Genomic DNA, 17353 nt, shown 5'->3' on the forward strand with positions numbered 1-17353 from the left:
CAACTGATTTTTGTGTTTTCTTACATCCAGATAAGATGGACTGATGGGAGAACAAATAATATTTGACACAAGTTATTAAAAACAACAACAACAACAAACTATCAAGTATCAAGAACAGCATCCAGAATGGGCTGAACTCCTTGAATTCAAAGGCAATCAGATAAGTGGCAAATATTAAGTCAACTCCCATCATTCATTTCAACTAGAAGGCATTAGCTATTGAAAACAAAGCTCTATAAGCCTTGTCATACAATTTCTTTCCCGGTATGGGATGACACGAATTTAAGCAAAAAAACAACGAAACCCAGAATGCCAGGCTAAAAACCCAGGTGAGAAGAAACCTTAAATCTTGCTGTCACACATCCAAGTAATAGGTTTGCCACTGCTTGCTCAGGTCATTTTCTCTGCAGCTCTGATCTTTAGTAAATTGCCCCTAATCAGAAGTCTGCCCTTGCTCAGTTCTAGCCCAAGTTCCTAGCTGGCAACTCCTCAAGTTGCCATTAGCGTTTTGGAGCTTTACTCACAAATTGCAAATGAGGGTCAGAATTCTCCACTGCTAAGCGATCCTTTTGTATTTCCTTTTAATCCTTCTCCTACATGAGATAGATGTTGCCTGTGCCAAAGTAAATATTTTAAAATGTATTATTGACCTGGGGAAGAAAGGAGGGTTGCAATTTGTCTGTGTTCCAGTAGCTTTGTGTTGCTGGATGGGCCCTGGAACAGCAGGCGCTGGGTCAGTGTGCACACATACAGCATTCCCAGGCACTCTGTGCCTCCAGGTCCTCCCCGGCAGCTGCCATTCCCCACCTTCTACTTGCAGTTTGCTGCTAAGCACTTTGAAGGCCGGAGCCACAGTGTTTCGGCATTTGCTGCATGGTACATTCTATTAGAGAGCGCGTTCACTGCAGGCTGACATCCTCAGGCACAGATCATACAATGTGCCAGGACGCGTCGGCTGGGGGGAAAAAAGCTGTCACACATAGCAGGGCTACTGATAACGCTCACTGTGTCACACCCCAGCAAAAAAATGACCAATATCAAAGCCAGGCAGGAATGATTTCTGTGTTTGAGACAAGTAGAATAAAATTTGTACTTTAACGAAATCAGTTTTTAGGAATACCTGACACAGGTTAATCCTCTATAAATATGTTCACAGAGTACATTAGACACCAGCCCGCCTACACGAAATGAATGCAGCACACACTCTGATGTATGACAGAGGAAGGATAAATGAGGGAACTCTTCTGCGTTTGATCTGGTTCTGCTCTGTAATTCAGAGATACTGGAGATGGGTGGTGAGTTTCCCATTGATCCCAAAAGAACCAATACCATTGAATCCTGTGAAATGTAAGCTTTGTAGAGGATCGGAGGCTATGCACGGAGGACATTGTAGCTTCAGGAGCACATTCTCTTCTCGGGAACGTATGTAACTGGCATTCAGAAATCATACACATCCTGGGGAAACAAGACCCCGCAGCTTAACAATAGCAAAACTGCACACCTAGCTCCGCAGGCAATTACAGCACACTCGTTGCTGCGTCTGCATCCTGTTATCAAAGGATAATAAATGAACCTGGAAACGAATATCTCGAGATTTTTGAAACAACGCTAAATTTGGCGCTCATCAGCATTTAAAAACGCAGCAAAGTGCAGTTACAGCATCAATCCAAATCTGAGACGTTTTAAGATGGAAAGCACAGGGCTAGCACATAGACGTGGCAATAATCGATTCCATTTTTCCCCCCCCATTCTTTCCAGCTTTTCAAATCACTTACACCGGTTCCCACATTTCTGCACTGTATTTTACATATGGTGGAGGTGTTAATGCACAGTTACTGCACAATGGGGTTGTGAGTTTTAGTTAATGAAAGCTTTTAAAGGCACAATGAAATCCTCGGATGAAAGGCAACAAAGAAGTGCAAAGTATTATTACAGCCTAGACTAAGTTTTACTGAGAGCATTCTTATACACGATGGACACGGGTAAATATATATTACGGCTGGTAACCGCCCCATAGATGCTAAGTCCCACTCCTGAGCCTGCCAGAGGCAAGGGGTGACACTCTCACAAGGCTTAATAATGGATCATGCTTTCATCCTTCTCCTACCCCCAGGAGCTAGAATGGACCTCTGCACAAATTCTGAATCCTTAATGAATAGCATAGCCATTCCACTGCCGTGCTGTTCATTTAGCGTGGATATTGCATGCACAATTAGACTGCAAGCACTGCACACCAAGATGGTACAGCATATAGCTAGAGGCAGTGGCAAAAAGAGAAAGTACAGCAAATGTCTCAGTGGTGTGGTATAGTGGCGTATGTTTATAGTATGCATTTTTTCTGCTACACATAAAAGATGTAAGCACAGGGGCAGAAGTCTGCTCATTTTTCCCTCAATGATTTTTGTTAAAATCCAGTAATTGCTTGTTCTTGTTAATAAAAAGGAGCAGGTAAGACTGTCTCTATCTTCCTAAAGTGAGAAAGGGCCATATCGTATGACACGATGTGGATGAATGCTGCAGCAACCCTTTTGGAAGAGATCTAGCATCAAAATAAACATTTGGCAGCTTACCAGGCTGAGAGAGGATGGGATCTGCTCATCTGAATGATGCTTTGATCTGTTACGATGGGAGTGAAGTCTTCAGTTTGAAAAATACTGTTCTCCGGGGTCTGCCAGAGCTAACGTTGCTCTAGAGGCTGCATCCCCTGATCAGCCGCCCTGTTTCACTGATCAGAGCCTATGTGATCTGCAGCCTCCTTTCTCTGTCTCTGCTCAGAGAAAGATTGCAGCTTCATGTCAGTTATTTGCATGTTTTTCTTAACAGTGTACTCTCAGCAGCTTGATTTAACCTTACACGTTCTGAAGATCACAAAAACCTGACAAATAACGTTTAGATTGGCATCTAATATTTTCTAAGTATTAACAGGCAGCTCTCACGCACATCTCATTTTCTACTCTTTTAGTAAACGTATTCTAACACTCTTAGCTTACCTGCCTTAAAAGGACGGGCACATTGAACCAGCTGGCCTCTTCCCACTGCCATAGCTTTTCATGTTACATTCTGCTGTTCCAATTTCTGTATTTTCCCTGCACTTTGCAAGACAAAATGCAGAAGTTTAAAGTCTCATAATGTTTATGTGACAAAATCCCACTGCTAAGTACAGTATTACTGACGGATTAGTTTAGTGCAATAGCATAATGTAATTTAATTATAGTAATAGTGCACAGCAACAATCTTACTACTTATGTCAGATTGTGAGACGTTCTCTATTAAAAGCTTCATCATTGTTACTTAGTTTTTAGGTTTAGTTCTATTGCATTTCCTCCCCACACACATATTAAACTGATTTCATCGGTGTAGGCAAATTGCTTTCATTTTGCTACTGTAGGATTCTCTAAGAATTCACAATAACAACTAAAAAACCTATTTTGCATCATGAGACAATAGCCAGCCTGTGAAAGCCTGTAGCTTTCCGGGTCCAAGTCCTCAGAATTGCACACCACTGTTTTAAAATAAAAATAAAATTTAAAAGCCCCCACCAAACAAACAAATAGGATCATTCCACCACTCTACCTTTTGTATTTACCTGAGAGCTTTTAAAATAGATTGATCTGAATTCTGGTGCCACCCATGAGAAGCTACCACATTCATATAAACTACTGCAGGGCAGGACTGCATCATGATTTCCAGCCCACAGCTCCCACTGATTTTGGCTGAGGCTGACAGCACTTTCAGAAATCCAGCCCACAGTACCTTCTATTTCTAAAGTGTCTTCTATCTAGAGATCACCAGTGTTATTTTGCACCAGCGTTAATTTAGCCTCACGACAGCTCCAGAAAGACAGGAATATGCATCTCCAGCCGCACAGCTGTATGCAAAGTGAACATCTGTCCATCACCAAATTCAGTTTAGCTAATAATAAAAAATAAAAAAATAAAAAAACCACTTTTTTCTTCTCTAGACAGAACCAGAATGCAAGGGAAAGCCTGAGGAGGATTTCTATGCTTTAAAAAGGGAGATAGAGACAGAGACGTGTGACAGCACTAGAGAAAGAGCCCAGCACCTCAGCAGTCAGGATATCACCTTTATTGCCAAAAATGGAGGTTTTTTCCCTGCAGCACGACTGCATTTGCTCTTTCATGCTGATGTAACAGTGCACACAGCAGGCTCTGCAGGTTTCTGATGATGCAGTTCGACAAGGTTAATTTCTGGTTGGCAGCAAGATGCTGGCTTGTCGTAATTGCATTTAAGCCAAAGATCTCCTTGCCTTATTTTAATAACAGGCTAGGTGATGTTAACTAACTAAAGTACTGCAGCTCTTCCGAGAAGTTTTAAGACTCAGCTGTATGTATTTTTCAGCACATATGTTTATCAAGATGCACGGCTATTACCACAAAGGGTCCAAGAATGGGAACTGCAATGCCCAGCTCTTAGCCAGAGGAACCCATAGCTTCATAAAAGCCTAATCTCTGCACAGAACCTGGCAACACATTGCATGGAGCACCCAAATTTCAACTTCTTTGAGAGGGCTGGGAAGTGACTAAAAGGCACGTTTCTCTGCCCTCCGGCTTCACAATTGAAAGAATCTATACACCCAGTCATCCCTTTTTGTGCAACAGACCAGCATAAGGAAGAGAAATTGTGCTGACTATCCACCCACCCCTTCAAGCCTCAAGATTACATATAAAGAACAGTTTCTGTGCTATGAAAGATTAAAATTCGGTCTTTTTTTCTACCTAATTTTGGACGGGCGTTTGAACTGGAGACCAATCTTTTGAAGCAGACATTTACCAAAAGCAGCCTATTTGCTGCTTTACAATCCTGAAGGCCACATCACCTCTACAGCACCTTTGCAAGCTACATATAGAAACATAATTATATGCCAATCCACTCGTGCATTAATTTTTGCTGCAGAACTGTTTTCCTAGCTGTGCTCCCCTACTGCAGCAGCACCCTGTGCTCAGCAGAAACCCAGGCATTACTAGAAGCAGCATCATTTCTACACCTTTATGCCTTGGTGCTATTCAGACTGTGGACGATTTGCTACCAAAAGCCTTGCATTCCCTAAAGCTTTGTCTCAGAAGAAAGAAATCTGGGTCAAACTCCCCACATCAAAGCAAGCTGGTGGGGGATTTCAACCTTTGTCTTAGCTCCACGTCTTAGGTGACTGTTCTGAAGATTTGAGGGCACTAAGAAAACATCATCTTTTTGCTGTGTTTTCTGTGGAATTCTGTAACAACGAGAAAGTAAGAAAATGTTCCCAGCCTAAGATCTACCTGAGTAATTAGGTCACCCCAGCTGCTTTTGTAGATGAGGTGATGCACATATGACAAAGGAGTCTCTTCCCCCCATTGATGACATTGTTCCCCTGCGTATGCACGGAGGCTTGGAAACGAACCTAGAGTTTAGTGTCTACTTAAAGTGAAACTCCTGATTGTGAGCTGCTCTTCCCCCCCCCCTCCTACCATTCAGGTGCAGTGAACACCTTCCGCGCCGCTGTGAGCATGACTTCTAGCCTCCAGATCTCGCCCTCCCTCGTGTTGTCTGGATATCAGGTTTTTCAACCCCCAGTCCTTCCTCACAGGTAGGAAGCACATCACAACTCATTAGTAATTTACTGCTACAGTAATTTTTATAATTACTGCCAGGAGGCCTCATTAAATTTGATCTAATGAATAAATATTGTATTTTTCAACGTGATTACCAGAACAGCTTAAGCTGAGTGCCATAAACAATTATTTTCTTCAATACGTGGTATGTCAGTAAGTATTGATTTTTATTTTGTAAAGAATTTACTGCATTCCTATCTATGTCTAGTGAGTAATAAATAGCCAGCCCTCTGAAGCATCAATTGCCATAGAGCAGACGGCAAAACAAAAATTGGAGGTATCTATTGCAAAAAAGTAGAAGAATGCATATTAGTGAAGATAAAGGGTTTGTCTACAGGTTTGGGAATGGCTGATGTGTGTCCCTTTCCCAGCCCTCAAGGAAACAGCCTGGGTTAGGCTATGGTCCTTCTGCTTTGTTTGCAAATCAGTGCTACAAGATTTAGGCTGTATTAGTAGGACAAAACAAAGCGTTTTTATCTCGGAGAACTAACCTGGGAACAAACAACAACGCCTTATGTCTCATTTGCTTTTAGATGCAGTTGATTATATGAAATGAGCTAAAGAGAAATATACACTACATACTGAATATGAACCTACAATACAAAGGAAACCTGTAAATCATCTTTACTTCTCAACATCAATTATGTCTGCTTCAGCATTGCAGGTTTTAACATATAAACCTCTTTCAAATGTAAGAAGAGGCACACACTGGCAGTATCTTAAGATACACATCAGAGGAGCTCAGCATCGGGACAAAAGCCTTGAAATATCCATCATCTGAGAGCATTTTCCGCTCCTCCAGCTATATGGTACCATTCTATATTCCAGAGCTCCTGGGTTACTTAAATAGCATTTTTTTCAAGTAAATTTCTCTACGTTACCAAACAGCAGTGCTGCACTGTGCAGTCAGCTTTGGTTTTTAAGCAAGTCTTTCATTCAGGGTAAGAGCAAAAGATGCGTAGGTAAACCCAAGGTCACTGAAGGCAATTGCTATGACTGACAGGATATATTCTTTTATTTTTAATAGACAGTTTTGAATTAGCTGTATTTTCTCTGCTTGTTGTCTAGTTTAAGAAAAGCTGGGGAAGCCCTGAGACTGTTAGTTCTAATTTTTCCCCAGTATCGCCTTGCTGTGGTTAAGCTCTGATCTGCCTTCCACCAAATTTCACTGGAATAAATATGGTAATACAGTGTGGTTACAGACTTAACAGTTTCTCACCGAAACAGCCTCACTGACTTTCACCAACAAGCAGCTTTCTCCCCCTTACACATCACCTCCAAGTAACCCTCAGGGAACTAACTCTCCCCAGGACCTTAACACTAGGTCCACCTTTGTTGCTGCTTCACTGCACAGTGTCTGTACATCGTGACAGCTAGCGTTTGCTCTTCCACTCCCATTGGTACCCACACTGATAAGGTTAATGTGGTTTAGGTAGCCAGCAAACACGAGGAGAAAATTGCTCTAATTCTGAAACTAACGCAGAAAGAGGTCATTAGTGTATCAACTGTTGGGAATAGTTGAGTCACTCAAATATGAGAATCCCTCTCACAAAACCCTTGCATCTCCTTGCATATCACACAGTGAGGCACAGCAGACAGGAAACAAGAGCACTCCAGCAAGGCTTCACTAGATGGCAAGGACTCCAGCATGTTAAAAGTATTGTGTGACCTCTATACGGAGAAAACCAGAAGCTAAACTTCAGGCAGGCTTAGTAAGTTAGCTAAGCCTGATATCTATTGAACTGTTCATCTCATCTGTCCCTTTTCCTCAGAACAAAAGAAACAGTTGCTAGACTGCTCAGAAGGTGAGAAGTAAAAGAGCATTAGTCTTGCTGTAGGGAAGTCTGCATGTCTTGATGAAAACCATCTGAAAACTTGGAATTACTTCTACAGAAAACTGGGATCGTACCAAAGCGGGCCAGTGCCTCACAACAAAACTCTGTGCTTGTTTCCAGTGCCAAAATTATAACATGACAACTTTTTTGATAAGAATTAGATGAAACCAGAAATAAAGGGGGAAGAAAAAGCCTTTAGAGTGCTAACTCTCTGCAGCAGGAGGCAGCCAGCATGGGCATTGAGCGCAGCACACTCATCCCTTCTCCCTGCTGAAAGGGACACAAAAAGAACTCTGGCTAAGCATTTATTTTTCTGCTAATGTGAAAGTTTTCTTTTAAAGAGGAAGCAGATTGAACAGCGCACGAGAAAAGAATTTGACTCTGGCTTATTTCCAAAGGTTTTTTTTCCCCCTGATGATTCACTGTTATCAGTTGTGTTCACATTATAACCAGGCTCAAAAAGAAATACCCCAAAACCAAACCAACCCCACCCCCTACACCTAACAACAAAAAAACCTATGCCACAAAAGTGCTATGAAATAGGATCTTTCCCACTGCTAAGTTCTGCTAATAAGCTATATGAGAAGAGCTCTTGCGTGATTCTCTTATGTTCATTCACCTTTGAGTGGTAACATAACTAAGCTTCTAGTTCTGGAACTTCAGAACATGTCTAAAGATGATGAGTCTTCATGCAACTATACCAAATGGTTGGACTTGTTTGATCTCACCTATATGATTAAGTTGAAAATGTCTACATGTCTCTGAAATCTAAGATGTTTACAGGTAATTTTTAGTACGCTCTGATTGCGGCTTTGTTTCCAAACAGGCTCATGCTTGTATATTCATGGAGAATATCTGAATTATATATTTGTCGGAGGCTTCTCATCCCCACCCCTGGTGGCAGTCAGCTGTGCACACCCAGTTTATATAACACTCACAGACATATTGTGCCTATGAGGGAATTCAAACTAAAAGGAAGCAAGGCAAGGCCACCAGGAGTGCTGCTAGGACAGCTTTGTTACTCTGCATGCAATTACAAGAATATGAAGGTGCTTACTGTAGGATTCTGCTGCTTAAACCTCTTCATACAGCCTAGGGCACAACTTCGTCCTCCCTGCTTCCAATGATATTCACATATAGATACAAAGCTAACATGAGCCTAAATGCAAAGCAATAATCTAAGCAACATTTTGTTTCCAAGTTTTACCTAAAGAACATACTCCAAGGGGAAGATGAGCAGAACTCATTCCAGCAGGATCTACAGTTCAACTGATGGAAGCTTTTCTGCTCCAAAAAGCCCATCTGAAGTAGTGCTAATAAAAAAAAAAGCATCAATGCAGTGCCTTCATACCTCATCCCAACCATATTGTGTTGGTTTTTTTGTTTTTGTTTTTTTTATTAAACATACCCATCTGTCACCCTTGCCACTAGAGAAGATTAAACTCCAGTGAGTAGAAGCATGCCAAGCAGATCTTGTGTAGCATGACTGTAGCCTTACCCTCCAGACATGCTTTTATACAAATTCAATATCCACAGCTCCTTACAAGCCACAGCAGCATTGCCATCCTGCCCTTACCTTGCAGTTCTGGGACTCCTAACATTACCACTGACCATTACACCCTTGGGCTCAAACATACAGTTTCCTTTCATTTGCCAACCCTCACTACAAAGCACAGGTGGGTTTTTTCTGTCCACTTTTTCTTTTTTTTTTTTAAAGACATCCACCTAGGAGTTAAGTGGAGCAAGATCAAGAACTACTCATGTTCCCTTGTAACATCTATAACTGTTATTTGTGTATTTTTATGATATTGCCCAGCACTGCATGGGTGTTGGAGTTGGGGTCCCACAAGACCAGCCAGCTTACTCTTGACAGAGGAAGCTCTTTTTTACTCACATTGATTTAGTTTCAAGGCCAAGAACCTTAAAAAAAGGCGAGAAGTTTTTCCAAAACCCCCATAGTAGCTTCTGCTATTAGCCATGCAAGAGCTGCACTAGCAGAACTGAGAAACAAACTGGTTTATGCCAGCAGAGGTCAGTGGGTGACACCCTTGCTAAATGCATCAGATGCAGAAAACTACACCTTCACACTACTCATCAGATAAGGTTTCAAAGCTAGCTGTACTCCCTCATCCTACAACAGCAACTGCCATTCTTCAACCAGAAGCAGTGTTCCCAAAGCTAGTGCCTATTTTTAGAGTTTCCACTGCATTTCCCTACACGGATGTAGCTGGTTAAGCAACAGACCTGCTTAGGAACATACAGCATGTTACTTTATCAGCCTGTGAAGCAACTCTTTAGTGCTTTTTCTGTAGCTTACTCATCATGAAAACATTTTGCTCTATAGGTAAGGAAGATAAAAATGCCTCTTTCAAAAAATCCTTCTCTTCTCTTTTGAAGAGACCTAGTATTTCATCTTCAGTTGCATAACTAGAGACTGCAGGGAACCAAAAAAATATCTATTAATGTAAGAGAATCTTGTGAAAGCAAGAAGAGAATTGGTCAGTTTCACTGGCAGACACTATATGAGTGTAATAAGTTGACTCATAAGCTCTCTTTAGATTATATTTACACATTTAACATTAAAAAGAAGCTATCAATCACTCTTCCAGTACCACCACTTCTCTCAGATTGTTACACAGGTACAAATGCCCCTTGCATTCATCCCCAAGAACATCCAAGGGAAAAAGATCCAAATTTAAGAGAATAGTTTACTTATTAGTCCTTCCTAGCAATTTTAAGATATCATAACAGGTTTTAGGGGGAAAAAAAAGGAAGTGATATCAGACCTAGATGAAGATCACCTGGCCCTACAGCTGAGTAGTGAGGAAATAATTTGCCACTTAAAAAATGCTGTGTGAGTTAAGTCAATCCTCATCTGTGAGGTAGGATGTTCTGTTCTTCCTTTTACATGATTTCCTATTTCCAGGCATCTTTGTTTTCCAGTCTATCAGTTAGGTTTTTCTCTGCATGAAGTATCTTAATTGCTGCCCATGGGCTCCAGATATAAACCACAGGCTCTCTGTCAGGTTAATATCAACAGTACTGAAGTAACTGTAATAACTGTGAAGAGATGCATTGAGACATCTCAAATTCATCATATATACCTTAAATGTAACAGACTCCCCAAATTAAACACAAGTTTACTCTCATGTTACCAGCATGGTGATGAAAGGCAAGCATCCACAGCCTTTAGCAAAAGTAATGCAATGAGCACCTAGCAAGTTCTTTGTGGGCAGCTCAAACACTGCTTCTCAGCAGCAGATACAACAGTTCATCTGAAAAGCAGCAACATGTTTTTTAAGAACAGTTCAGAGGCAAGAATTTTAACTGAGAAAAAGTTTTATTTTTAAAATAAAAACCTTCATACAGAAATTTGTCAATGGGAAGAAATCTAAATACAGCAGTCTTCAGGACACAGCACAAGCATTAGCTTTCAGCACAGTTCTTCCACACTCCAGCAATCAGAAGGGAAGCACAGCAATTAGAAAAAGAATCACTCTTATCTGTCAGAACATGTACTTGTAGAGTTCCTTCTTCAAGAGATGAACCTGGAGAACACGGCACACTCTACCCAAGATTGCACATCTAGTCACACTATGGGAGCAGGGGATGGGAGATTCTCAACAGCACAGGTGATTTATAAACCAGATCTGCAAGTCTTAGACAAACATATTCTGTTTGCAAGGTCCTCCTTCTCCCACACTGTTCTAATTCCCAGAAAGGTATAAAAAGGTACAAAAAGGTTCGTTATATACAGAGCGCAAATACTGTGCAAACAGAAGGGTCAGAAGCTGTGTTTTGTTCTAGTGCTCAGTAAATCCAAGCTGACTCTTCCTACTACTCAACTGTACATTACGTACAACATTGCATTCTGCCATGACCAAACTAAGCGCATGTATTCACTGTGGCTCTCCAGTTAGTTTTCATGTTACCTTCTATTCTACAGCATTTAGAAGATGCTGTCCACACAACACCAGGTATTCTTCAGCTCAGTTTTGCTGCACACGTGCTCCATTAACAACATTACACAAAATACCCTTCTACATTCACACAGAGCCACAAATGAATAGAAGTATGGACAGATTGTTAAAGAGACCACAGTGCCAGCAACATTTTTAAGTGCTCACAAACTGCACCCATCTCCTTTTTTTATTCATTTTTAAAAGCCTTTTCCATCAATTGTTCTTCCTCATCTGTTACCACACCTGGGGCACGTCACTTGAGAACATTATCCATGTTTGTGCTTCTCTACACAAGCCAAGGAATAATTCATTTTAAGCTGGATTGTAGCTTGGAAAGCTTTTGCTTTCTGTTTTTGCTCATAGGGAAAAGAAAACTGAATGACCATTTGTCACTGACCCTTCTCCTGGTAGCGTTCAACAAGTCACCACCGTTCACCCACTTGCCATTGGCCAATGACTACATCAACTACTCCTCTACTTGGTTAAGCCCCAGGCTGACAGCACAGAAGCATTACTGCAGTTGGCAGCAAGAGAAGGGAAAGGACAACTAAGAAGAGAACCCAAAAACCGACAGAAATTTAAGAGGTTGCTTTATGAGGCATACCCGCATTCTCAGATCAGTCACCACTACATAACAGCAGTGCTGGTGCAGTAGGAGCTTCCAGCAGTGGCCTTCACTTGTCTGAGAAAGCACAGAACACAAGAGCTTACCCCTTAATTGCTTCTGCTGCAATTTAAATCACTCAATAGAGAATCTCCTTCAAAATATCCAATGTGCACTTCAAGCGCTCTATAAACCTAAATGTTAATGCTTGGAGATAGCTCAACTGCAACCTTTAGACCTTCCTTTTTGAACTTATGAATGAATTGCTGTTTTGGAGGATTGTTAGCTTCTGTTTGATCATTTATTTTCAGTAAGAGTCAATTGCAGCAGAAGTTGGCCAGGAGGTAAGCACACACACCTTTCCCCACTTAGTTCTGTGGGGAACAATGCCCTGAATGTTCAGAATATTCTTATCTTTTTGTCACCAACTTCAAAGCACAAATAAACCTGTGGTACAGATCAACGCATGAACAGAACTCCAATGGCTTAAAGCCCCCATCTTCTTTCAGGATAAAAAAAGTTGCCGGCATAAAAGCAGGGACTGATGCTATCTCACATTTTGTTTTGCAAAAGTTGTTTAAAAAGAAAACAATGGCCTGCGGGAAAAGATCTCTATTAAACAGTTTCTCAAAGCATGATTTGCACTGCAATATGCTTTTCTTTTTTAAAAAACCCAGAAGGGGAGGGAACCAAGGCACTGGCTTTGAAGTCTCATTTGATTAAACAATTCATTGCAGGTAATATTATGGCACTGGTGAAAGAGTACGCAAGTCAAAGGCAGTCACAGCTTCAGTCTTCCATTCCAAGTTCTTGTTTCAGACTGAAAGACAAGAAGAAACTCAAGTTACTTTATAGCAAAACAGTTCGGAAATTCTTTAGACAAATTAGTGGAGATAATGACAACAAAGAGAGGTCAAGGTCAAATAGCCACTTATTTTGGCTAAGAACTAACAAGTCAGAAGAGTCTTGTGGAAAAATAACAGACTCAAAAGACAATGTGGACTGATCTTGAGATATCTGAGCAACAACTGAGATCACTATTCTCCCAGTTTTCAGCCACTATCCCACAAAGAACAGAGCCACCTTACTGACACAATGGCATAATTACCCTTTCAAGTAGGCATGGACATTATCATAGCCGTGGTACTTGGCCAGATAGACCAGGACACCCGTAGCACATCTGCCGTCTCTCTGTCTGCAGAAGCTACAGTTGCATATTCCACGGCAAGGCGGGCACCTCCAGGTCTAGAGGAAAGAAAAAAACAAACGGACAACATCTTTAACTGAACTGCAGCATGAGGCACAATTCAGTCATAGCTAAAAATAATCCAACTCTCCACTTAATGATCATCAGTGCTGCAGAAGTTGTCTGGCTGGGAAAGAAATGCCAATTCCTCAGTCTGTAAGGTATTAAACTCTTCTTTGCCTTCTTGGCATGTAACCATAGGAAATATTCTACTCTGTTCAGCTTCTGAACCATTTCCATAGTGCACAGCAGCAAGACTTTTTCCTCCATGATACAATTCCCCTCCAGAGTACATAAAGCACTAATGCAAAACTAAATAGTAAACATTATTCTGAATATACAAGAATATTCTGTCAGCTGCTCTGCTCTCCTAGTTCATTCCTGAAAATGAAACTGTAGAAATACTAACTACAAAGAGTTCTAGACAGCAACATTCTATCATTCCGTTTCATTCAAACTAAGACATGGCTTAGTGGACACAGTGGTGATGTGTTGATGGTTAGACTGGATGATCTCGGAGGTCTTCTCCAACCTTCATGATTTTAAGTACACCTTATGTACTACAACATTGCAAGCAGTTCCCTTACTAAGACTCTTTAGCTATGAGCAGAGAGGTGCATCTGCTACTCAATCAATTTAGGTCAGTATTAAAAGTTGACTTACTGGATCCAGCAATGCTGTTCTGACATCTTCCCCATACCTATTGCGGAGGCAGGGCCCACAGAACTGCCCCCGTACTCCTACGCAATCAGAGTTACGACAATTGGTCTTGGTGTCTATGGTTTTTTGACGACACTGATGACAGGTAGTTCCCTATTACACAGGAAAAGTAATTCAAGAAACAAAACATTAGAAGTAGCTCTTTAGCTGAGGGAATACAGCATTTAACAAGCAATCTCTCTGACAGCTGGCAGCACTCATCCTGAAACAGAAAGCCACCTCACAAATTTGAATCAAGATTCTATCTTCTGTGTTTGTTAACAATCACTCTCACAGACTGATATCACCGAGGCATACAGTTGATCCAAGGAGAGAACAAGTCAGCTGGCTTGGTAAAGGCCACTCTGTTAACTCAGGGAAAGATGGCAGATGGTGTTCTGGAACCTCAGCCATATTTCTCCCAGAAATCACATCCCTCCTTTCAGTGACAAGCAAGTCTGCTCTATTTCACGCTACACCACAAACACAGAGTAACAAACAAATGATTTCACAAGGCATGCATTTCAGGAAGTTGGAATATACTTACCAGGGTTCTGTTATACACTTTCTCTCTCGCAGATCCACAGATGTTATTCAGCTCTTCCTCCGTTATCTCCTCAACCGGTCGCACAATGTGTGGAAGAGCCATGGCACCACGGTGACCTCTCCTGGGAGTTTGGGCATCATGCTGGATAATGGAGACAACGCTGTTAGAATGGGATTCAGCAAGAATTCTATGCAAAGCAAGACTCTTCAAATCAATGCCAAAGTCTCAAACATCTATTCTATATTTAAAGAGAGAAATTTTTGTAAACACCTATGATGCGTATGCTGCTTTAGCATCTAAAGGATGACAGATCAAACAAAATGCCACTGGATTTTTCTCGCCTACAACTGGAGTACAAGAGGAATTCATCTAGGATAATGCGCTCTGAATTAATTTTTATATTCTTGAAGGGATAGAAAACCATCTTCGGTAGCAACTGAAGAACCAGAACCACAGCACACCTCCAGATCATCACCAGCTATCTTCCTCCTTCTCACTAGGAGGTATCGGTCATCATCTTCCTCCTCTGGTAAAGGAGTAGGAGGGCCTTCAATCAGGGACCTGGATCTCGTGTGAGGCCGAGAACTTCGGTCTGGGTTCCTCCTCAATGCACTTCTGGGAAGTGAGCGCCTTGGAAGTCGTTTTGGTGTCTGCAAAAGTTTAAGAGAACCCAATGACACAACTGTCCTCACAGTACAGGAATTCCCACACAAGAGCAGCAGAACCCACATCTATGGCAAGTTTCTGCTTTTACTGTTACTCATACAGCTTACAAGTAAATCAGCAAAATCCATCACGTTGCTAATTCGCTACCCTATTACTTTAAGGACCTAACTAATCCAAAGGTCAGAGTCCTTTTTGAGGCTCTGAGCTCAAAAGAAAATTCAGACTTGAGCTTCAAAGCTTTGACTGCCTTCCCTTATCTCTAGCCGCTGTATAAATACATATTTACACAGCATCTCGTTCAGTTTTATTGGCCTGTGGAGACACGTAAGCCATTGTGAATTAATCTGATCCATTTTATACAGTGGAAAAGTCAGAAGAAAATTGCACAATGAGGATGTCCAGTTCAGTAAGTGACACAATTCTGAACTGGACTTAGAATTATGAGGTTTAATAAGCTTTGTAATCAAAATAATTCAAGATTCAGAAACTTTAAGGCAAATACATTAAGTTTGTACTTACATTATTGGCAGTTGGCAGTGATCTTCTCCCATTGAAAATACCAGAAACATTTTGCAACTCAGCCATTAGTTTTGCAAGCTAGCAAAAGAAAGCAGAGCCTTAAAAAGGGAGTTCACATGCTATTGCAGACTATTAGATTAGGGCAATTGGCTAGAATTACAATTACTTACAGCAAGTGCAGCCATTCTTTAACTTTTGTCTCATTTTTATGTTCTAGCAACTACAGGTAATTTGAAAACACTCAAACTTAATAGACTTCAAGCTTAAAAAAGGATAGGCCTTAAACATACAGATTTTTACTGAAAGACTTCTCTCAGGTTTTCAAATACCAGTGAACATAAAGCATCTGATTCAAGTATTCAGAACGTAAATTCCTCTTAATGAATTCACATAACTCCCTTTAGGGTTAATTTGAATAATCAAAGAGAGCCACCAAGAGTCAAGGGGAAGAGAGAGAAAGCAGGGGACAGCCTGAGTACTTGCCATTGCTTTGTTTTCCTTGATGTTTAAAGCTCTCTTTTCTAAAAACAGGGAGCCCTTTTCCTCAGAATCGGAGTCTGAATCTGGAGCAGGCATTACATCTTCAGGAAGAGATTCCACCTCAGCCTTCCTTCTTCCTGATCTTCGAGGTGGAAACTTAATGGCTACTTTGAGAGGAACAGTGCATTTCCTCAGTCTCAGAGGTGCCTCTCTGTCAGCACTGATGTTGTTCTCTGAATCAGATTCCAGTTTCTGTTAACAAATCACAACGAAAACACATAAAACAGAATGAGTTGCTCTGCAATTAAATAGTCTGACTCCTACTTGTTCTCCTTACTGCTTTTTATAACTCAGACACGCATCTTCTCCCAGTCAGATGCCAATCTAGTTATTCCTCAGCAGGTTCTTAAGTTCTGACAGGAACATACTGATGCCAAACATGGCGACATTACATTTTTCAATACTCAAAACTAATTCTTGGTATTTTTAACAACAAACCTGTTCTTGCACTGCAGTTACAAAAAGCAGGATTCCACCATCTATTGTTACTTCTACACTGCTTAAGTGCTACAGCATTCTCTGTTACACTGTGAGAGTGCACATCCAACTGCACATCAGTGTATGCAGAGATTTTCCTCAGGTTTGCTAGGGTCCATGAGCCAGGATAACATTTTGTGCTAAAGAAACCAGAAATGTTAGAGTCTAAGAAAAAACAACAACCATCAAGGGCAGTTTTACCAAGTAGTAGACTTTCCAGTCCATACGAAGATTTTACTCTGATTTTGCAAAGCCTAGCAGCTAGGGGGATTTTTGGAGGACAAAAAGAAAATCAAACTATGTCTAGTTACATTTACTACATTAAATAAAGTCACGTTTCTTTCTGACAACAACATTTGACTTGGAATTTGAAGCTGACATTTTCCAGTTACACCAAAAAATGTGCAAGGATTAAAGCTGCAAACTGAGATCAGCCATCTTACCAAAGCACTTTCAATTTTCTTTTCTGAAAAGCCACAGAAGGATTCATCATCAGAGGATTCGTGAAAGATTTTGGCCAGTTCTTCTCTAACATTTGACCTCAACTTGCGTTTCTGCAAACAACAAAATACCCTTTAATTTTAGCTGGACAAAAACAACTTGCATTTACAATCAAAATACAAGCAAATGGCTCTTCTTAATTAAAAAA

The 17353-nt window shown here is 41.0% G+C and overlaps 1 protein-coding gene across 1 annotated transcript in view; it reads right to left on the reverse strand.

The window, feature by feature from the left end:
- Positions 1-10765: 10765 nt before the first annotated feature.
- Positions 10766-17353, reverse strand: part of CDCA7 (cell division cycle associated 7) — a 12823-nt gene continuing 6235 nt past the window's right edge. The window contains exons 2-9 of the mRNA XM_031554305.1: positions 17148-17277; positions 16171-16419; positions 15688-15765; positions 14964-15152; positions 14503-14643; positions 13920-14069; positions 13119-13255; positions 10766-12830 (exon numbers count right to left, since the gene is read on the reverse strand). Coding sequence (XP_031410165.1) covers positions 12800-12830; positions 13119-13255; positions 13920-14069; positions 14503-14643; positions 14964-15152; positions 15688-15765; positions 16171-16419; positions 17148-17277 — 1105 coding nt within the window. The 3' untranslated portion in view covers positions 10766-12799. The remainder of the gene's footprint in view (positions 12831-13118; positions 13256-13919; positions 14070-14502; positions 14644-14963; positions 15153-15687; positions 15766-16170; positions 16420-17147; positions 17278-17353) is intronic.

This window comes from Meleagris gallopavo, chromosome 7, assembly GCF_000146605.3.
Source record: "Meleagris gallopavo isolate NT-WF06-2002-E0010 breed Aviagen turkey brand Nicholas breeding stock chromosome 7, Turkey_5.1, whole genome shotgun sequence".
Lineage (NCBI taxonomy): Eukaryota > Metazoa > Chordata > Aves > Galliformes > Phasianidae > Meleagris > Meleagris gallopavo.